We start from the raw sequence: 23,696 nt of genomic DNA, 5'->3' as shown, positions 1-23,696 counted from the left end.
CTTAATGTCTGACTCAATAACAAAATGAATAAGTGATTTAGCGCCACCCACCCCCCTTCTTCCCAGCTGCCATGAGCTGAGCAGCTTTGCCCTACCACATGCTTTTGCCATGATGTTCTGCCTCACTTCAGTCCAAAGCAATGGAACCAGAGGACTGGGACCTCGAAATCTTTCTATGCTGGTCTCCATTGTGAGGATGGCACTGTACACCAGATAGGTGTTCATGCCCAGCACATCATGGTGATAGTTCACTACTTTGAAATTGTACAATGACCAATATATAACCAGGATCAAGAGGTTCCTTGGGGAAGATCCACCCTATGAAGTTGGAGTGAGACTTCATAAGATGTCATAAGAAACTCTACTGGATGTTAACACAACCCACCCTGTAAATGCAAAGACTAAAATTCATGAGTAGAACAGGAACATCATTTTGACTCATAGGTTGAGTACTTTTAATTTTTTAAAAAAGGCTTTTGTACGCAGCCTGGTAACATGTCTCACCTTTGGCCTTGGCTAGGGCTCACCCCCTTCAACAAAGCCCCAAAGAGGAGTCACTATACTTACCTTGAAAAGGCTATTGAAATCCATAACTGACTTCCTTACCAGTGTGTTTTCGAGAGGGGAAAAGGTGTGATTCATGCAGTCCAGGGAGAGAAACAAAGAATGTCCACGTGCTTCACTTTATTCACTCAAATCACTCAATACAATTTCACTCTATAGGGTCTTAATTAAGAAAACAACAATCCTTCATGCTAGGCACTGCAATAGACATAATTAATTCAGAGAAAACAATTCTAGATTCATTCTAAGCACTGCAAACACACTTAATCATGACAGGCTAATGACAGACATTCCCTCTGTATGCTAAGTTCAAAGGTCAGATCTCAAGCCTTAGGCTTTAAGTCCAACAGATGCACATTCACTTAGACCACAGTGATCAGGTCAGGAACCAAGGCAAGTTTCTCCTGGGGTGGAGTTGATGACCAGTTGAGGACAAGGTTGTAGGGAGAAGTTGCGACCAGGGTCAAGATGTGGCTGTAGAGTTTGAGAGCGGTGAGGAAAATGCTGAGGATCAGGCAATGATGAAAAGTGTTTGGGATGTCAGTCCAGGTCCTCATCAGGCTCTCAGCATGAGGGCATCATTGTCAGGTGGCTGAATGTCTGTTCATTTGTTCTATTATTTATACCAAATTTGGGGGTTTTAACCCCCCTTTCAATCCTCATCAGCTGCCAGCGGATCTCTCAGTGACATCATTTAGCCTGGGGTTAAAACATCTGGTCTGGTGGTCCCCACCCTGATCTTTTTGCCTTTAACTCTTATCAGGCCAGGACCACCAAAAGTTTATCAGGGTGGAGAGAAGTGACTTGTTTGTGCCTGAGGGCCATACTGGAGGGCTCCTCTAGGCATGCCTGGTGAGATTAAAAGTTTCAAACTTGAGTTTTTAAAATGAAGTTGCTTAGGCTCAGGCCTAAGGCCATCCTCACATGTGTTCAAGGTGGGACAGTGCGTGGGTATGTGCCCCTTTTTAATAGTGGAAGAACTTTGGTACACGTATACTCTAGCCAATCTCCAGCAAGAGGACTTGCTGCTGATGTTAATTTTGAGGCTGTTCAGTTTGGCTTCTCTCTATCTATTAACTGCCCATTTTGAGCAAAATGAAAGTGCTTTTATAAAGCTTGGAGGGAAAAAAGCTCTTGTATAGTAATCTTTTTTCTATTTTAACATTGTGGTCATTTGTAATTTGATATCAATATTTTCTTAACCTTCCTAACTGTTTCATTATTACCCCATGAAAGCTTTTCTTAATGTCACATTGAGTACATTTTAATTGCCTTCTATTTTTGAAACCCAACGTAATTAGTTGGGATCTATTGTTCTTGCTACTGTATGGCATGTAATCTGCCTGGATTTATTTCAACTCTTGACCAAAGTTTCATAAGAAACAGTACAAGATTTGGGGCAGAGAGTGGGAAGGGAGGATATTTTATGGAGAGCTACTTTCTAAAGACTTATCTGTAAGCTTGAACTAAGGAGTATAGCTTTAACTATCTGGACTCTAACAGTTTTGCTTTAAAACTGTTGAAGTGTTTCTTAGCAATGAAAAAGAAGATCTTGCTAAAATTAAAATAAGGAACATTTGACTTTTAAAAAATTCATTTCTTATGTGGACCTATTCTAAAAAAACTGTGGCGATGCTTCTTGAGACAGCAGGTGGTTAAGTAGCCTTCTGATGTAATACTTCAAAATAAGATGTCAAGTCAAATAGTGTGAAGCCCTTAACTGGATTTGTGATTTTGAACTATGATCCTCTCTGAGAATAAATGATTTATTTGCATATCTCTTTTTCAAACACTGAAGATTCTAGAGCAATCTTTAATGGGCACATGAATTGCCTGAGGATGGTGTCAAAATGCAGCTGTGATCCAGGAGGGCTAGGCTGGGGTCCAAGATCCTGTATTTGGTTGGGTGATACTGGTGCTCAGGTGTGCAGTGGATTACGTGTTGACAGTCAGATCTATGCCTTGCTGTTGCTTTGTAAGACACCTTCATTTTAAACCCCTCTGGTATTCCACTTCTATCCACACGGGCACAATCATTTGTACTGTGATCCCTACCAAATAAGAAAGCATGTCTATAAAGTGTCACGTAGTTGTGCTAGAAAGCATGTAGGTCATGAGCAGCAGCTGGGCAGGAAGAAGAAGGTGGTATCAAGGGGGAAATATATGCTGATGGAGAAGCAGAGACATAGGACAAAGAGCCCTGGCACCCTTGATGTCTCCCTGATAAGCCCTGCCTGACTTACCCCTCACCAGATGGTCAGCATTGATCAAGGACTTTGCTCTTATTAGTTCTTGGCTCCCATTGGCGTGTGAGGGGAGAACAAGATGCCATCTTCTGCTTTTCAGATCAGAGACAGTCAAACTCATTCCCATGGGATTGTTATTATTTTTCAGTGCTGGGGATGAAATCCAGGACCTCGCGCATGCGAAGCAAGTGTTCTGCCACTGACTACACTCCCAGCACCCATCTTTTGTTCTCAGAGGTTTGCTTTGTTTCCAACATAAAAGACATCCCATTATTTGTGTGCCTGTAAATATATTCTGGGTTCTTTTCAACAGGAAGAACAAATCCTTCTTTTGAGTTAACCAGAGCTTTTAGGCTTTGGGGAGAAACAACACAAGATGGTGCATGATTATGTTCTCAGATGCAGAGGTGAAGGCATCCCTGATGACAGTGTCTCTGCTGTTTTCTGGGACAATGGCAATTCAGGGAGGAACAAGCATGGTTCTTTGCTGGGCTCATCAGATGGGCACATTTGGGCCCAGTGTGTCCAGCACAGGGCTAGGGAGCCTCTAACAGTCTGAGGAACTGTGATGCTCAGTTTTCCTTGTTGAGGATCTCACACTCTGGAGGGCCCAGATTCTTAAAGACCTTTTACTCATGTAGCCACACAAAAGTCTCTCTCTGCTCATCACATGATGGAAGTCAATTGGTTCCAAGGTGAAGTGGTCATAGAGAATGAACTTTATTGTAGTCAGCCAACTAATCAGAGTATCCTCATCCTAAAAAGTCATCTGTACCGGGAAGCTGACTGAGGAGTGGTTTATGTAGAGATGGGTGATTGCAGGGTAGTTGCTTTCTCTCGGTAGAGGTTTGTGACCAAGTGACACACATTGGATCTGAATCTCCTAGTCACTACTCGTTTCCAGTTCTGAAATCTCAAGAACAGAGATCATCATTTCCTCAGTCTATTATTGTCAGTGATTAGCTTGTCTAAGCGCAGCTCCTGACACGATACACACTGGACAGGTTAAAGGGGTAGCTGCCCCAAGGCCCTCTTGCTGGTCAACAAACTCATGGTAATGAAAGAAAACATTTTACCTGATTATTGTGAAACACAAGGGCCATGTGAAGTTAGGTAGGAACCTGGAGTCAGTGCTTGGCTTTACCCAGGATGTTAAGAGCACCCTGACTTGTCGAGCACTTGCTTAGTATGCAGGAGATTCTGGGTTCAATCCCCAATACTGAAAAAAAAATCCCTCTTTCATTTCCCTAGCACAAGAAATATAAATATATTATTGGGACACAGGAATTTTCTATTAGGTCTGTGCTAGAAACCCTAGACTCAGGCCATAAACTGAGGTATACCTCTGGAATTCGGGTTACTTTGATCTGGCCCTGTTTTCAGTTACATGAGGCTGATGTCAGACAGCCTGGGGAAGGGATTAGAAAGGGCTGCAGGTGGTAAATGGATGGCGTTGGAGAAGATAATGCTAAGTGAAGTTAGCCAATCCCCCCAAAACAAATACCAAATGTTTTCTCTGATATAAGGAGGCTGACTCATAGTAGGGTAGGGAGGGGGAGCATGGGAGGAATAGAAGAACTCTAGATAGGGCAGAGGGGTGGGAGGGGAAGGGAGGGGGCAGGGGGTTAGCAAGGATGGTGGAATGTGATAGACATCATTATCCAAAGTACATGTATGAAGACAGGAATTGGTGTGAACATACTTTATATACAAACAGATATGAAAAATTGTGCTGTATATGTGTAATGCGTTCTGCTGCCTTTATTTTTTAAAAAAATCAATAAAAAATAAAAGAAAAAGAAAAAAAGAGAAAGGGCTGCAGGGGAGGCAGACAAGAGGAGGAAATGGGATGGAGGCTGGATGGGCTGACTCAGAGAGTAGAGGGGTCCCTTGACCCCATCTAGCCAGTTAAGCCCAAAGGGTGAGGAATCAGGATTTTGAATAATCCTGAAAAGCAGAAGGAGGCTGTGGAGCAGCTCTCCAGGTAGCTGTATAAAACCACCACATCTACATTCTATTTGTCTCAGGTGATCCTGGAGAATTTGTATGACAATAATTCTCCAACTTGGCTACACATTAGAATTCCCCGGGAATGATCCCTGGGATTGAAAAAAGCCCCTGTACCTAGGCCAGACCTCAGACTCTAGACTCTCTGGGGGTGGGCTTCCAGCAGTTTTAAAGCTCTCCAGGTGGTCCAATGTGCAGCCTCTGGTGCAAGGGAATTCAAGGATATTTTTAACATGAAAAGGGAACAGCATCCACTCTGGTTTTGTTTGCTTGTGTTGTGTTCAGATCTGGAATGTCCTCTCCAAAAGCTTGTCTGTTGAAAGCATGGTCCCCAGTGCAGCACGGTTCAGAGGTGGGGCTTTTAGGCAATGATTGGATCATGAAGGCTCGGACATAATCGGTGGATTAATCCACTGATAGCTGAATGGACTACTAGGAGGCAGGACCTAGTGGAGGAAGGACCCTACTGGGGGCGTGTCCTGGAAGGGCTTATCTTCTCCCTCTCCTCTTTTTTCCCTCTCTCTCTTCCTCTCCCCTTTTCCCCCCCTTTCCCTATCTTCTAGCCAGCTGCCATGAACTGAAGAGTTTTTCTCTGCCATGCCCTTGCACCATGGTGCTACTGCCTTGGCACCAGCTGACCAGGGACTGAAACCTCTGAAACCATGAGCCAAGGTAAACATTTCCGTCTCTAAAAGGTTCTTGTCAGGTATTTTGGTCACAGTGATGTAAATCTGACTAATATAGCTTGTTTTTGCAGTAGTGGGGATTGAGCCCGGGGATTTGGGCATGCTAACAAGCACTCTATCACTCTACCACATGCCCAGCCCTTTTAAAAGTTTTATTTTGAAGTAGGGTCTCCATAAGGTGTCCAGGGTCACCTTGAATTTGTAATCCTCCTGCCTCAGCCTCCTGAGTAGCTTGGATTACGGACAAGCACCACTGTGCCCGGCTCAGCTAACTGTCTTTTGATAGAGGAGTCTCCAGGGCTCCTGCAGACTAGTCCCCCCATTCTTCATAGAATCTAGACCTCCTGCTTTCCCACCCGCCCTCAATCCCAGCCCTAAAAGACCTGAGTCCTGGGGGTGTCTTTTTCTGTTTTTATGGTACTGGGGATTGAATCCAGGTGTGCTTTCCCATTGAGTTACACTCCTAGCCCTTACTTACTTACTTTATTTACTTATCTATTTATTTATACTTTGAGATACGGTCTTGCTAAGTTGCTTAAGGCCTTGCTAAATTGCTGAGGCTGGTCTCAAACTTGTGATCCTCCTGCCTCAGCCTCCTGAGTTGCTGGCATTACAGTCATGTGGTGCCTGGCTGATTGTTGTTGTTGTTTTTAATTCTTGGCATTTTGACAGAGAACACTGTCTGCGTTTAAAATGGATTTGAAACTGTCCACTTTGGTTTCAATCACTGAGAACAGATTAAGTCCTTTCCAGGGACCAATAGCAGGAAACACTTTAAAAAGGAGCAGTAAAAAAGGATCAAGCTGGGTACTGGGGTTATGGCTCAGAGGTAAAGCGCTTACCTAGCACACGAGAGGCACTGGGTTCAATCCTCAGCACCACATGAAAATAAAATAAAGATACTGTGTCCACCTATAACTAAAAAATAAATATTACAGAAGGATCAGACTAAAGAAAATTGAATCTAAAGAGTTAAAATAAGGTGGTACTGGCACATGTGAGGATAGATAGTTAATGGGTAAGCATGAACACTCCACAAATAGACCGGAAATATGGGGATTTAGTGTGAGATAATGTGATTTCCAATCAGTAGGAGAAACATGGACTATATTATAAGTGATGTTGGGACAACGAGGTAGCCATTCAGGAAAAATGAAGTTGGACCATGCTGTGGTTTAAATGTGCACCTCCAAAATTCAGGTGTTAGCAATATGATAGTAACATTAAGCCATTAAGAGGTAAGTAGGCCATCAGGGATGCTCCCTCGTGAATGGGATTAAAGCCAGCAGAAAAGAGGCTTCACGCAAGGACCACCACTGTGGTGCCATCTTGGAAGCAGAGAGCAACTCTTACCAGATAACTGAACCTGCCTGTGCCTGAGTCTTAGACTTCCTAACCCCTGGGACTATGAGGAATAAGTCTGTGTTCTTTATAAATGACAGTCTGGACTGGGGGATGTATCTCAGTGGTAGAGCACATGCTTAGCAAGTGTGAGGGTGTTTAGTATATGTGAAGTCCTGGGTTCAATTCCCAGCAGAAAACCCAAAACATAAATTACCTGGCCTGAGTTATTCTGTTTTAGGTGCGCAGATTTACACAGATTAGTACCTCACACTATAACTAGGACAAATTCTAGCTAGATGAAAAATTTTAGTATAAGAAATGAACCCCCCAAAATAGTTTTTCAGTATGTAGAAAATGATTTTAACATTTTAAAAACCAAGTAAAATCCAGATAAAATAACAAAACTCCTATTAGAGAAGGCTATGCTATTGAACATATAAAAAATTCCAGCAAATATTAAGTAAATAGAAAAAAATGGGCAAAGAATATGAACAGATTCCAGAGAAGAAATGCCAAAGACTCATAAATATAGTAAAAGATGTTCATCCTCATTCATAATATGAAAAATGAAATTAAAACTAAACTAGGGGCTGGAGCTGCAGCTCAGAGGTAGAGTGCTTGCCTAAAATGTGCAAGACCCTAGGTTGGATCCCCAGAATGGCAAAAACAAACAGCAAACAAAACTAAAGTAAGATAACACTTTTTACCAACATCATATTGGTAAAAAAAAAAAATTAAAAATTCATTCTACATTTAGGCTATGGGAAAATAAACACATATTGCTGGTAAGAATGAAATGTATGAAGAATAATTTATCATTATCTTTCAAAATGATGAAAACCTTAGATATATAATAAAATACTATTCCTCAATCAAAAGTAGTGTAGTACTAATTAGTTATACATGACAGTAGAATGCATTTTGATACATCATATATAATGGAGTTTAATTTCTCATTCTTCTGGTTGTGTATGACTTAGAATAACACCAGTCATATAGTTATATATATACATAGGGTAATAATGTCTGATTCATTCCTACCCTTCTTACCCCCATCCCCCCTCCCCTCCCATCTACCTAATCTAAAGTAACTCTATTCTAGCTCCCCTGCCATTGTGCATTAGCATCTGCATATCAGAGAAAGCATTCAGATTTTGGTTTTTTAAGATTGGGCTTTGTCAGACACTGAAAAAAAAAAAGAAGCTACTTTGGGAAATTTGATAGCAAATTAATAAGTGATATGTATAACTAAAAATAGCATCAATAAATTTATTATACATTTTTCATGGTTTCAGAGATCTCAGACCATGGACAGGCTGGGTCCATTGCTCTGGGCCCACAGTGAGGCAGAACACCATGGTGGAAGGGCAGCAAAAAAAAAAAGAAAGAAAGTAGTGAAGTACTGACATGTGCTAGCATGTGGATGAGACTTATGAGTACTATAATAAGTGCAAGAGGCCAGTCACAAAAGACCTCCTGTTGTATGAGTCGAAGTAGGATATCCAGGACTGGGGACGTAGCTCCAAAATAGAGCACTTGCCTATCATGCTCTTGGTTCAACCCCAGAACTATAAATAAATAATAAAGGAATGTCCAGAGTGAGCAAATCTATAGGGATGGAAATCAGATTAGTGGTTGCTAAGTCTGTAAGATTGAGGGAGAATGAAGAATGACTGGTAATGGGCAGAGGGTTTCTTCTGGGCTGATGCATGCTTTGGTTTTAGATAGTGGAAATAGTTACACACATTACTGAACATACAATGAGAGACTGAATGTATAAAAGGACAATGGCAAAACCACATGTGAGACTAGACCCACAATTTGAAGCAACCAGCCTAGGACACAGCCCATCATTTAAGCAACAGAGCCAGCCTGCTCTGTATAAGCTGGACTCGTAAGAAGTCAGACCATCCCTCTCTATTACCCAGTAGGTTCTTTTCCTGCTTGATACTGCTCTCCATGACCAAACAGTTCTGAGAGCAGGCAGGGAACTTATCCCGTGGAGAAGGGGAACTTGTGTTCTGAAGGCGTCTTCCTGAACAGGACTGGGTTTGGAATTTCAACGAGGACTGGGTTATGAGGGCTTGTGGCATGCATGCTATCATCAGGGTACTTCATGGAGAAAGGAGATTCCCAGGAGTCAGGGTGCCACCTCTTTTCTTTGCTAATTTGGGCATAATCAAGTCAATACTACAGTTTTGGTAGATGTGTTTGTAGCATTATAAAGAGTCCAAGATCATCTGTAATGTCAACATAGCCCCCAAACCAGATCAAGCCAGTCTGGAGTTCCTTTAGGCAGGTGATAACTCAGTGCTGACAGTTGGAAGCATGTAGTTATCAGCATTCCTCCTCAACCGTCCCAAGCAAGCACCACCTGTAAGCAAACAGAGCTGACAGGATAACAGGCTGTCAGTAAAACAGGTTCAGACCAGTGACATCTCTAGTAACAGGTCTGGGAAGAAAATAATAACCCCTCTCACAACTGGTCCTAAACAGCTGGGAATAGATTAGTAACTGATAGCTGCCCTAATGTTCCCAGCTGCTTCCAATTCAGGACCAATAAGAGAAAGGTGAACATGCCCTCCTACCCAATCGATAGGACATCTCTTTTCTGGTTAGACCCCTGTTATGGTTTGGATATGAAGTGTTCCCCAGAAGCTCCTGAGTTAATACAGGAATGTTTGGAGGTGAAGTGATTGGATTGTAACCTAATCAGTCCATCCTAATTTGAATGGACTAACTGGGCAGGTGGGGCATGGCTGGAGCCATGGTCACTGGTTGTGAGCCCTGGATGGGTGCGTCTTTCCTGCGGTCCCTTCCCCTTTCTCTCTCTGCTTCCTGCCTGCCATGAGTGAAGCAGTGCTCCTCCATGTTGCCCTTCCACCATGGTGTTCTGCCTCACTGTGGGCCCAGAGCAATGGACCCAGCCTGTCCATGGTCTGAGATCTCTGAAACCATGAGCTCCAAATAACATTTTTCTCCTCTAAGTTCTTACGTTACATTACATTGTGGTGTAATTTAAGAATATTATTATTAAGTTGAAGAATATTGGTAGAAGGTTACCCAAGACTGTCCCTGGAGGAGGTCCCGAGAGATCCTGGAGAGGGGAACTCAAATCAGGACTAGTGGGGTTCTTGATGAGCATCACATAAGTGAATTTAAGGGCATGTCAATTAGAGCACAGACAGATTTATTGAGGAAAGCAGAGACACATTCAAGGGAGAATGTGGGAGAAGTAGCAACCCCGTGGTCTGGCTGTTAATGTTTACAGAGAGCCAGTAGCTAGAGTCAGGTGGACTCACCTAATCTTGGCCTGTCCTCCCTGCCCTTGGCATTGCCCCCCATCTCTTTGTGTTTTGCAGACAAGGATCCCTCACTTTGCTTGTTTTCCATTCCCATGGTCCATGGGCACCTTCCACATTTCAGTGGTTCCTGGCTGTTTTTCTTTGGAGTTCAAAGTCAGTCTCAGCAACTTCATGAGATCCTGTCTCAAAATAAAAAAAATAGAAGGGCCTGGGGTGTGGCTTAGTGGTTAAGCATCCCTGGTTCAATTCCCAGTACCAGAAAGAAAAAAAAAATCCTGGCCTTGTGGCTTAAACTGGGACCTACATACAATAGGGCTGAAGGACTTTGGTGCTTGGGCTGCTTTAGCTGCTGAAAAAACACAGGGCAGGGTAGAAGAAAGCACATGCTAACTCCAAGGGGCAATCAACATGCCTGCATGCTGGGCCGAGTAGAATCTGACCCAAGAGTTAAGGTAGCAAAGGGAACAGACATAAGATGAAGACAGAGATCATATTCTAGTCCCCATCAGATATCTGCAGGCCCCAGTGCACAGCGGGTGTGTTTGGTAGCAATGGCATTCAAGTCCCTGAAAAGTAACCTGAGCAACCATGTCATCATAACCCACGCATCAGAGGTGTTATTTGCAGCAAAACTACTTAGGGAAACACACAAGTATTGCGCAGCCGTGAGACCTCCCAAATGAGTGATTTTTAAGTTGACTACACATGAGTGAAGCTAGAGGGTTTATTTGACTTAGCTTCCCCTTCCCCGTAACAATTTCATCTTATGCAAACATTCTGCTTCTGGCTTTCTCAGGTCCCAAGATGGGTCTTGCTGCAAATAGCACAAGGGTAAAGAAGCAGCACGCCCTACTACAAAGGATCGTGGCTTATGGAGCCCAGGGGTGTCTTTCATTGTCCTTGCCTTTTGTTCAACCCTTGTGGTTCCCACCTGTCTCAGGTTCAGTGTAAACGATTTATGCTTTCCCTTCCCCCAATCTTTTTTTTTTTTTTCTTTTTTGGTACCAGGGATGGAACCCAGGGTTGCTTTATCACTGAGCCACATCCCCAGCCCTTTTATATATATATATTTATTTATTTATTTTGAGACAGGGTCTTGCTAAGATGCTTAGGGTCTCCCTAAGTTGCTGAGGCTGGCCTTGAACTTTCGATCTTCCTGCCTCAGCCTCCTGAGCCACTGGCATTACAGGCTTGGGCCACCACACTGGGCTCCTTCCCCCAGTTTTTTGTATAAAAATGCACTTGGCTTTGGGCCTGCTGATATTTTTCCAAATGTATCTGGTTCTGCTGCTGGCAGGTGTGGACCCAGAACCTGGTCCTTTCTGGTTAACATCTGTAATGGCTCAATAAACCCTTCTATTTCACAGATCCCTGTCTTGAGTGTTTCAGTTTCACAACTATTAATCTGCTTCTAGAATGGGAAATAAAATCCATTGAGAGCTTTGAGCTAGAGTGTAATTTTGACACAGGCATACCAGGACGATGGTCACCCTGATACCTCACCAAACACATACACGTACTTACGTGTTCCAGTCATCTAAATATGTATATGTGCCACTCAGGGGAAAATGAAACCTAAAAGGATAGGCTTTAAAATGGAACAGATCTGGGTTTGGATTACGGTCCTATCAAGTTCCTGTCGATCAACAGCTCTGGTCTGATCAGCACTTCTCTTATCTGTTCAATCGAATAAAAATGCCCATCTGGTCAACATTAATGTGAGTTCAGTACCTCATAAATGGTCTCGCCTCTTGCCTGCAGATTTTTATTTATTTCATTTTTAGAGAAATGAGCTAATTGTGTCCTGAGCTAATTATCCATATACCAGCTAGACAAGGAGCGTTTGGGAACAAGGACTGTACCTTTTCATCTTGAGTTTACAGTTCCTGGCGAGTAGAAGTTCAATAGGAGCTAATTGCTGACTAATTAATACCCTTGTTCTCTTACTAACCCCTAGCTGTGCAGCACCTCCCCAGAGCTCCTGTTGTGACATCATGGTGCTCCTGGGTGGCCTTCCTTTCTTGGGATGAGAAACACCACCTGCAGGAACAGGAGTGACTCCCACTTACTGGGTACCTGTGTCCATGGTGAGAGCAGCAGGAGGTCACCTTAGTGCTGTGATCTCAGGACTTTATTCGCCTTACTGTTTCCCTGTGGGCTTGCACTAGGGCCTCACATTCGATTTTCCTTTTGCCTGTGATCTGTACATCTGCAAAGGAGATGCTTTTGTGAAATCTTCTCCATCCTTTTCTTGGTGGGAATCCATTAACTGCATTCAGCCTTGAGAGTAGGACTTGGAAGGCAGAGGGTGGGGAGTCCAAGAAGGAAGTGGCCCCAGGGGAGGTCAAGGGCATCCATGGTCATGGGGTGGGAGTGGCTGACACAGAATGTGGGTACTGACACTATCAGGTGCATGCCCTGCCCCATCCCTTGAGCACAGAGTGGTTGTCTCTCCTCTTCTGAGTGGACTGCTGTCTCCAAGCATTCTCTAATTTGATAGTTCTATGGACAGAGACTCTTGTATCTTCATGGGGTACTGGACACATAGGAGTTGCTTCAAAAAAATTATTTAGGGACAGACCGAAGATGAAGTGATGAGAGCTGCTCTAGAATGCCACTCTGTAAAGGGCTGATATTGGTCAGTTGACAGAATGGGACATCAATTCCTTGTATAGCATACAACCCTCAGATTCAGTAATTTACCAAGTGCACAGTGATACTACCTCCAGTGGCCTGGCTCTATTGGTGATTGAAGTGACCCCCAAAAGGGAAGACTTTAGCTAAGATCTGGATACTCTGGGTGGGAAGCTGGGGAGCTGGGGTGTAGGAGGTTTTGTTGTCCAGCAAAGGAGAGGAGAAGGTGACCTTAGATGTGAGACATCCCAGGGTTAGGATGACAATGCAAAGTTTGCAAGTGACTTTCTCAAAACTATTTCACCTTTCATATGCCTTTCTGCTCATTAAAAGTTTTCAGTTAAATTTGAATCTGATTTTTATCCAAAAAGTCAGTTGGTCTGCCAGATAAAATACAGGAAGTCCAGTTAAGTTTGAATTTCAGATAAATAATAAATAATTTTTAGTGTCAATATGTTCCACATATTACATGGAACTTACGCTAAAACATTTATTGTTGGGTCTGAGGGTGTAACTCAGTGGTAGAGGTTTGCTTAGCAAAGATGAGGCCCTGGGTTCAACACCCAGCATCAAAAAACATTATAAACAATAATATGGAATTCACACTTAAACTGAGTTTTCCATGCTTGTATTTGCTTAACTTGGCAGTGATATCATATGAGGTATAAGATTAATTTCACAGAGATCCACAGGAGCGCTAATATCTGTGGAAATAGTGCTAAAGAGACACGGCCCATTATTTACCACACACCCACACATTCACCAGATGACAAAATGCAGGTAACAACTCTTCATTTAATGTGGTTCATGCAATTTTGATGATCTTTTGGTCAAGTCAGAATTGCAGTTGCAAACCCCATTGGATGACATTATTTGCATAATAGTGGAGATCTCATGGATGATAATAAACTTGGGTTTCACCTGAAGTTCTAGAAGCCATGTCTCTTGAGGTACTTGGCTCGTGCAAGGACATCATTGCAGAAGTCACAGCCCAGGTCCTGGCTGCTTCTGACAAAGCCAGGGCCCCCACTGTAGGCACAGAGTCCACCTGAAATTCATGTGATAAGTTAATCCTGCCCCAACAGTCCCTCATTATTTCTGGATACCCAATAGAAAACTTTCATTATCTTTCCTCACTGCCTCTCAGGAGCAACTGTGGTTTAGGGGAATCTGGTGTGATGTCACATCTGTCCCTATAGATTCCATGCTATGAAGTGACTGACCGATGGTGGAATATACATACCTCTCAGGTACTGGTCGGGGGTCCAGGTAGGAAATCGCCTCTGGATTTCTTTGATTCTAGAAGTCAGAACCCCAGTTATCTGGGAAACCTGGGATTCAGTGATCCAGGATGAGGGAGCATAAAGATTTGGGTCCTAGAGGGAGGGGGGCAGAGGAAAGACAAAGTAAGCCAGGTGGGAGGGTGACAGTGACACGTGCTCAGTGCTGCTCTTTCTTCTCCCTTCTATCTTTCTTGTTCCATCTGTTGTTATGGTTTAAATGTGTCTTTCTGTGACTGAGGTTACAGCCCCTGTAACCTAATCATGGTGGATTAATCATTTGAAAGGACTACTTCACTGGGTGGTGATGACAGGCTGGAAGAGGTAGGTCACTAGTTGGCTTTGGGGCTTATATTTTGCTGCTAGAGAGCAGAACTCTCTCTCTCTCTCTCTCTCTCTCTCTCTCTCTCTCTCTCTCTCTCTCTCTCTCTCTCTCTGCCTTCTGGCTGTTTTGTCCTGAGCTGCTTTCTCTGCACACCCTTCCACCATCATGTTCTGTCTCACCTTGGGCCAAGAGCTATGGAATTGGCGGGCCATGGATCGCATCTCTGAAACCATGAACCAAACAACCTTTTCCTCCTCTCAGTTGTTCTTGTCAGTTATATTGGTCACAGCGACGCAAAAGCCGATTGAAACACCTGCGGGGAACCAAAACCACCTTCCAGCTCCCTGGGGGATTAGATAGCAGAGCAACTCAGACTTACTAGGATGGCTACTGTCAGAAACTCAAAAGACAACTGTTGCTGAGGATGTGGAGAAACTGGAATCTTTGTGCACTTCTGATGGGAATGCAAAGCGGTGCGACCAACCATGGAAAACAGTATGGAGATTCTTCAACAAATAAATAAGTAAATAAGACTAGAAGTGCAATATGATCTAGCAATTCCACTTGTGGGTATTTTTCAAAAAGAATTGAAAACAGAATCTCAAAGAGATATCAGTACTCCCATGTTCATAGCAGAGTTCCCCACAATAGCCAAGAGATAGAACCAACCGAAATGTCCTTGACGGGTGAATAGACAGAGAAAATGTGTTATATGTAATGTGGTTCAACCTTGAAAAGCAAAACAATCCTTAACACAGACTATATAGATGATCCTTGAGGACCTTATACTAAGTGAAATAAGCCAGTCACAGAAAGACAAATTCCACATAATTCCACTTCCATGAAGTATCTAAAGTAGTCAAATTCACAGACACAAAGAACAGAACAGTGGTGACCAGGTGGTAGAGCAAAGGGAGGTGGGGAATTGAGTTGCTAGTTAATATCTATGAAATTTTACTTGTGCAGTAAAATTTTTTCTAGAAATCTGACATATAGCACTGTGCATATAATCATCAATATTGTAATTGTATTGTTGGGTATTTTAAGTAAGAGCTATTAAGTAGATAGATCTCATGATAAATATTCATACCAATCAATCAATCAATCAATCAAGCTGCAGGGTTTGGACTAAGGGAGGGGCAGGCAGTCACTTCACCATCGCTTCAGTGCCATGGTGACAGGGCCAGTGGGAAGCCAGAGATGGCTGGTTGTGGAAGAAGCAGTGTGGTGTACTCCTGCAGTTGACATGCAAACCTCCAAATAAGCCAGGAAGGGCTTTCTGCTGTGTTGCAGTTCTCCTTGCAGACAACCAGAACATCTAAAGGTACTTCTAACCTTTCCTGTACTCCTTTGGTTCCCTCCTCCACATAGGATTCACCATATTTAGGAGAAATGTCCCAATTTGGGGGATTCTTACTTTCTCTTCAAAGGATATAGATTTGCCCTTTTCCCAAGAACCATATTTTACAAAAGAGTCAAGAAGGGCAGTGGAAACGAGGCCATCCCCAACATCTTGAGACATCCTTGGTCCCACTGGGGCGTTTTCCAGTGTGATTTTGTAGCACAAACTCCCGTGAGAGAGTCCATTTCCTCACTTGTTAAGGATGGATCGCATGCACCACTTCTCATGGAAGTGGGATTGTGTGGAATTTGTCTTTCTGTGACTGGCTTATTTCACTTAGTACAATGTCCTCAAAGATCATCTATATGGTCTGGTTAAGGATTACAGGATGGGTCCCCATTCAGTTCTTCAAAAGTACTTTCAAATACTTCACCTTGAGATGAAGTTTGTAATTTCATTCCAAGGACTCATGGAAACCAATTTAAACATCATTGAGCAGTAAATTTTCCTAAAATCTTTTTTAAATGACTGCATCAACTCTTGGGTTTCTCAAAATAACGATGGTCTGAGATGCAACAAGAAAAAGCAGGCCTCACTCTCAACCTGGCCTCCACCGATTTCCTAAAATGGTTAATCCATGGGGTGGGGCGCAGATAGGACATGTTCCCTGGAAGTCTCTCTCTGACACTGGCAGAATAAGTGAAAAAATAAAACTCCATCTTCAGAACTAGGAATTATGTAGAAAGAGGACAGGGAAAAGGAATTTAATATTTGTTAAGAATCTACTCAATATCAGATACTTTTACACATGACTTCATTGAATCTTCATAGTAATTCTACAAGAATGGCATTTTAGGGCCAGGCATGAGGCTTTGTGGTGGAGTGCTCGCTTAGCATCATGGGCTTGATCCCCAGAACTAACACCCCCAAAATGGAATTTTATAGATGGGGAAACTGAGGCTTAGGCTTATTCAAGTTCATATAGCTAGAAAATAATGTAGCAAAGATGCCACCTGTGATTTTTCTCCTGGACTAATGCATTATTAGAAATCCAGAATAGGGTGCCTCAAATTATTTACTTTGAAAAGAAATTGTAGATGGCAGAGAATCTGCCTGAAGGTGCTGCTCCTGCCTCCCAGGGCAGAGCTGTGGCCCTCACAGACACGCAGCACCGTTCTTTCTGGATTCTATAGAGGGGTGCCCTTGGAATTGTGCCTCTAAGAGGAATGGCCACCGATGACATTAACTGATGGAGAGTTACCTGCACCACCCTGACTCCATCTTCCATGTTGCCCATGTTGCCTGTGTTGCCCACGTTGACCAGAAAGTTGCCCCCTTGGGACTGCCTGGACAAGACACCAGCGATCACTGCAGGATCCACACAGTACCTCTGGCCAACGGTTCGCATCATGGGTTGATATCTCACAAGATAGGGCATGTCTATTTCGGCCAGCCTTTCAGAAGCACGAACTCCTAAAGCACACACAAAGGAAGGGGGCAGCTTGGTGTGTCTGACACTGAAATGGGGTCTCAAGAAACAGGGAGAGAGAAAGCAGGCTGCATGGATCGGGTGGCGCTTGAGGCTGAGAAGCCCAAGTGTTGGTCTTACATCCCTAGTGATCACTCTCTGACCTGAGATTAGGACTCTCTTCTTGTGAGCTTAAGTCACTGTCTCATGCATTTTGTAAGACAGGCATCCTCTGTGGCCACCAGTGACCCCCAGAAAGGCACTCAGGGGCTGATCTGATGCTCCAGGACAATTCTGGGGACATGAGAACCATTGGTCCTGTCCTAAACATGCCAGACAGGGTTACACAGTAAAATGCGCTGCCTGTCCATCATTTCCAACAGGCCTATGATGTGAAGGAAAAATTCCCCTAAACTCTTCAATGAGTTCTGGGAGTTGTCTTCCACAGGTTTGCTCACAATGGCTCATCTTTTCACTCCTGAGTGACGCCAAGAAATTATGTAAATTTGTTTTTTTTTTTTTTTGTGTGTGTGTGTGTGTGTGGTTCTAGGGATTGAACCAAGGGCCTCGTGCATTCTAGAAAAGCAATCTACCACTGAGCTACATCCCCTTTTTATTTCTTACTTTGAGATAGAATTGCTAAGTTGCTGAGGCTGGCCTCAAACTTGTGATCCTCCCACCTCAGCTTCCTGAGTAGCTGGGTTTACAGGTGTGCATGGCCATTCCTAGCTTCAAATCATTGAAGCTTAAACCTTTAACAAAATGCTGGAGAAAATGAAAACTGATCCTAATTTACCTAGCTAGCCTTACCTTGTTAGCAATTTTTTTATTTTAAAAGCACTCTCATCCCATTATATGGACCAGAGTTTACAACCCTGTAAAGCAAAGACTGTGATCTTGACCCTCAACAGAGGCTCAGAGAAGTTAAGGGACTTCTTTAAGACACACAGCCTGTCATAATAAGGGGTGGAGATAGGGAAAAATGGAAGTACCTTGGATTAGACAAAGGGGAATGAAGGGAAGAGATGGGAAATGGGAATAAGAAAGACAGTAGAATGATTCAGACATTATTATCCTATGTACATGTATGATTACATGACCAATGTAATTCTAATGTATGTATAATATGTCAAAATAAATTCATCTATCATGTATAACTAGTAAGAACAAATACAATTTTTTTTTTTTAAAAGATAGAGCTGGGCTTGGTGGTTCTCACCTGTAATACTAGAGACTTAGGAGGCTGAGGCAGGGGGATTGCAAATTTGAAGCCAGCTGGGGTAACTTAACAAGATCCTGTCTCAAAATAAAAAGTAAAAAGGGCTAGGAATGTAGCTCAGTTGTAGAGCACCCTGGGTTCAATTGCCAATACTGGGGGAGAAAAAAAATTTTAAAAAGCAGAGCCAGAACTTTAACAGTCCTTGGCCTCCCGACCCAGGGCTTTTTCCACCACTCCCTAGCATGGGGCTGTGGGAAATGAGCCACGAGGGTATCGCAAGGATGAGAGTGGACCCAGAGGTTATGCGTACCACAGTAGTTCAGGCCATGACGTCTTCCAACCCCACAGGATGCTCCTGGAGTGTCCAGGGTTCGGATGTTTCCGTAACATCCCCAATTGCTGCTTTCAGATAAGTCTATGGATGGAGAGAAGTTGAACCTAAGACATTGACCTAGAATAGTTCTTATCATCCTCCTATGAATGGGATGGCAACCAGTTTTTTTTAAAGGTCATAATAAAACCAATAAGAACAAGAGCTTCACTCTGCAGTTGAAAATCTTTTGGAATTTAATTCACAGTATACTAAGGAATTATCACAGACATGGCTTTGCTGCTGAATTCTCACCTCTTCTCCTGCAGACATGAGGAATTCCTGGGAAAAGCAGATCAGAGACTATCTGTACCCTGGTCCTCTCTTACCACCTCTATGAACTCAGCACTTCTCCCTCAAATACTCCTAACTCGTCAGCCTGGTGGCATATTTATGCTTGGTCTTGAGAAACGTGAATAAAGCCTGCATCTCCCAGGAATTGCCACCAAAACCCAAGGCAGGGCACGTCCACAGCCTGGGACTGGGGTCTGCTTCACCTTCTCGCAGTCCATTCTAGGTGGGGCCTAAGGTTGCAAAGGCGGCATACGCAGGTGAGGCTGAGGACCAGGGCTGTGCGTGGGGTTTCCTCTTCCTGCTCCTTCTCTTTCTCTACCTCCCACTGCCATCGTAGCCATCACTGAAAGCAAGGTGTTGTTTTGGACACTATTGAGATTTCTCAAGGACCATTGAAGAGAAGGACATTTCTTCTCTTCACACCAGGGAAAGAGTGAATGAGTATTTTTTTGTTTTGTTCTTTTGAATTTATCATTTTTTATTATGGTAAAATATATATGACATGAATTTATCACTTAACCATTTTAAAGTATATAATTCAGTGATATTAAATATAGTTATGATGTACAACCATCACCACCAACCATCTCCTTGAATTTTTTCATTTTGTAAAATGGAGACTCTTACCATTAAACAGTTGAGTCCCTATTCCCTGCTTCCACCGCTCCTCACAACCACTATTCCACTGTCTCTCTCTATGATTTGCCTATGTTATGTAACTGGAATCATCAAGTATTTGTCTTTTTCTGTCTGGCTTATTTCACTTAGCACAATATCCTCAAAGTTCATTCATTTTATACCATATGTCAAAATTTTCTTCCTTTTTTAAGGCTAAATAATAATCCATTGTATGGACATACCACATTTGCTTACCCATGCATCTGTTAGACACATGGGTTGCTTCCATTTGAGCTACTGTTAAAAAGACTGCTATGAACATAGGGTACGAATATCTTTTTAGTACTTTGCTTTGAATTCTTTTTGGTATATACCCAGAAGTGGAATTTATGGATTGTATGGTGACTTCATTTTTAAAGTTTTGGGGAAGCACCATTCTTTTTTCTAGCCCTTATGCACTTTAGCATTTCTACCAACAGTGTACAAGGATTCTAATTTCCTCACATTATCATCTCCATTTGTGAGAGTAGCTAGTGGATGAGAATTTCTAATATGTAATCAGCCCTCTTTATCTGTGGTCTCTGCATCCATGGATTCAACCAATGGCAGATCAAAAATATTTACGGAAAAAAATGTACCAAAATGTACAAACCTTCTGTTCCTTTCACTACTCCCTAAACAATACATCACAACAGCTATTTACATAGCATTTCCATTGTATTAGGTACCATCATCTAGAGACGATTTAAAGTAGACAAGAGGGTGCACGTGGATTCTATGCAAACACTATGCCACTCTACATAATGGAATTGGCATCCGAGGATTTTTGGTGTCCTGGGATCCATCCTTCTTCCCCTGCAGATACTGAGGAACAACTATAAATTTACAATTCCCTGCAGGAGGTGGGTGCAGGAGCCAGTAACCAGATACCTTCAGCGGATAGGAAATTGCTCCTTGAGAAAATCTTCTCATCCTTGCATCCTATGTGAACCTCTCACTAGCATATTTCTTAAAATGTATTTTATTCTTTGATGAAAGTAGATTATATCACCAAATATTAATGATTTTCAGGTATGTGCAGTGTGTCTATTGTGCACCTCTTATGTGTTCTGTATATTAATATAAATGCATTTTTAATTTCTTTGTCTTTACTGACAGCTTCATGAGATTGACATCTGAAAATACTAGTATTTTGGGTAAATACTTCTACCTTAGAGACTGGGGATGAGTTATCTGAAAGAAATGTGGAAATGAAAAGACCTTGTCTTTTGTGAGTATACTAAAAATTAAATAAGCTGATATGTTCTTTTTAGCTTTTTAATCAGTGCACATTTATCTTTATGATAGGTGACAAATTGACAAATACCCTTAATATTGCACTAGTCTGTCACTCAATGCTGCCTTCCATGAAGATTTCTCCCTAAACACATTACATTCCCAATGCTTGGCACTTTGTAGGAATTCTTAAAATATTTGTTGAATTAATGTAAGACCCCATCAGAGACATTTTTTCAATTTAGAACCAGGAAAAGTCTTGCTTTTCCTAAGGAACCATTTACTCCTTTAACTTGTTAAAAAACAAATACTTTCACTTGTTAAAAAAAAAATCCCAGCTGCAAGAAACTTTAGGTCAAAGCTAAAATTCAATTGAAGTGACTCTGTCAGCCTCAGTGGCTGCTAGTTTGGTCACATCTTGATTCCTTTAGTACTAGTTTTCTATTTGAATTATATCGGACTTACTATTGCAACTACCTCAATCTTTTTATGGAACTATATGGTCTATAAACAAGTTCAATAAATACTATTGATGAAGCAGTTTTTATAGTAGACAATGAGCAGGTGTATATTTACACTTGGTGTATAATTACAAGACTTTAATCCTGTTGTAAACTATCTGCTTTATAGCCCATCCCAAATTCTGGAACATTCAGGGGAGAGACTGCTGGTCAATGACTGTGCCTAACTTCAGGATTTATTGGACATCTTAGGAGAAAATAATTTCCACCTCAATTTCAAGTATGAAAGTAGCATCATTTTCTTATGTTTCTCCATCCCACCTCCAAGGTCATTTGGGAAAAATGAAACACACTCACCAGTCAAGGCCAAGAGGCCCAGCAACAGCCACAATGCAGACATGTCAAGGGTCTGGCTCTACAGCTCCTGAAATCAAAATTAGCTTGGAGATGAGAAAACAGCAATCGCTGTCAACAACATGTAATGCTTCTATGGGAGGAAGATGAATGGAACGAGTTCACTCATCTCCAAAGAAGGAAAGTTAATGATTTGGGTCACAGTTAAAAATCAAGAGTGGGACAAATGCTCCACCTATCCTTTAATTAGCTTAAAAAATGGGAAGACTTCTGCTTGGTCTACAGGAACTCAATATAGCATCCAGACACTGGATACTAATTATTTTAAGACGCCAAGATGCTTTGGTTCTCAATACCGAGAACATGGTAACTGGGTTCAAGACTCAGAAAAGCAAATATTTGATGCACCTGTCTTATCCCAAGAGCCTCTTCATTATCAAACTATAATGTGAAAAGGAGAAGTTCATATTGGTCATTTCTCTGAATCTGGATTCTTTTCTCTCAGTTGGAGGAAAGGTCACACTTCTTCAGGGCCTTGGAATGGCTACTGAGTCTTAGGATGAAGGAAGGAGCCTGAGGGCATTCCAACTCCTCAGCCCGAGTCTGGGAATCCAGATGCCTTTGATCACTTTGAACCATGTTCCCCAATATCCCTCTGTAAAACTCCTGGGCTGAAGCCGCAGAGAATGGAGAGACAAGTTCCCAGGAAAGTGGGTCATGGGCAGGGGTCCTAGGATCCACTCATGAGGGGCTTGCTCAACAGGCCATCTGACAACTGGCTGCCATGGAGATCATGTTCCCATGCTTTCTCTCTTATTCCAGCCATTCCGCCCGTTACTACCACAGCCCCTGCCCCTACTAGCTACCAAACTAATGCATAAAAGCCACCAAGAACAGTTGACCCCAGGGAATGCTGGAGGAACCAGCTCCCTGCCCCCAAAACTTCCACTTCCCCCATCTCCATCATCAGCAGAGCCTGGTGACTTGCCATTTTGAATTATTACCATCATTATGTGTAGGAGCCTGAGTATAAACCTGGCACATAGCACTTTCTCTCTCTCTCTCACTGAGTACAGCCCCAGCCCTCTTTTGTTCTAAAGTTATTCTTACAGGCAGTTTCTTCCAAATACCTAAGAGGTGCCATCTCCAGATGGAGAGGCATTAAGGAATTCATCTGAGTTCCATCTTCTTAAACTAACGGAGCAAGTGGCCCTCTGATGAGGCCACACTTTGTTTTTCTTCCCTATGACTTTGTGATGGTCTGTCTGGTTTTGCTTAGTTAAACAGAAAACGTCATGCACAATTGCCCAAAAAAGGTACAGGAACTTGAAATATTAACTGGGTCTGCAGGAACTCTCGGATTTAACAACTCAACGAGAATCATTTATTTTAGCACCCCTGAGCCCCCAGCCCTGAATGAGAGAGGACAATCAATTCCAGGAAAAAGGAATGGAGAAAGAACAGCATGAGACCAGAAAACTCTCAGGGTCTCATGAAAATCTGTCTTGACAGAGGCAACTCACAGCTTTATGGAAAGGACCTAGAAAAAAGCACTGCTCCCATTCAAATGCCAAACCTGGAGTATTTCACTCTTTTTCTGTTTTCCAAGAAAGAAATATACTTGCTCTTGGAAACCCAAGTGGAAAGACTTAGCTTTTATAAGTGCTTCTCCATTTTCCAAGCATGGAATTAAATATCTGTGTTGAGCAAGCACTTGGTTGAATCTAAGTAAATACCTGTGCCATGTACTTAGTAACATAGAGTTACTTTGTGGTTGCCTTTGAAACCAGATCTTCAAAGTAATTTTTCCCCATTATATCAGGGAAGAGCAAAAAGTGACAATGAGCTTCTCATATGGATGGACAAAGTGTTCCATCCATAAACAGCAGGTCGAAGCAACTCAA

General features: G+C 42.5%; 1 protein-coding gene and 1 long non-coding RNA gene across 2 annotated transcripts; one reads left to right on the top strand and one right to left on the bottom strand.

The window, feature by feature from the left end:
- The first annotated feature begins 5,379 nt into the window (after nt 1–5,379).
- LOC114104516 (uncharacterized) lies at nt 5,380–22,809 on the top strand. Its single transcript, XR_003584855.3, has 3 exons — nt 5,380–5,489; nt 20,861–20,972; nt 21,608–22,809. It is a non-coding gene; the product is annotated as an uncharacterized lncRNA (long non-coding RNA).
- On the bottom strand, nt 13,716–21,838 carry Lyg1 (lysozyme g1). Its single transcript, XM_027950662.1, has 5 exons — nt 21,796–21,838; nt 18,731–18,835; nt 16,995–17,206; nt 14,030–14,162; nt 13,716–13,834 (listed from the first exon to the last, which is right to left on the bottom strand). The coding sequence occupies exons 1-5, from the start codon at nt 21,836–21,838 to the stop codon at nt 13,716–13,718; spliced, it is 612 nt and encodes a 203-aa protein (XP_027806463.1).
- Nucleotides 22,810–23,696: the final 887 nt, after the last annotated feature.

This window comes from Marmota flaviventris, chromosome 14 (genome assembly GCF_047511675.1).
Source record: "Marmota flaviventris isolate mMarFla1 chromosome 14, mMarFla1.hap1, whole genome shotgun sequence".
Taxonomy (NCBI): Eukaryota; Metazoa; Chordata; class Mammalia; order Rodentia; family Sciuridae; genus Marmota; species Marmota flaviventris.
The sequence above is the reverse complement of the archived record's forward strand: the minus strand, read 5'-3'. Positions and strand labels throughout refer to the sequence as shown.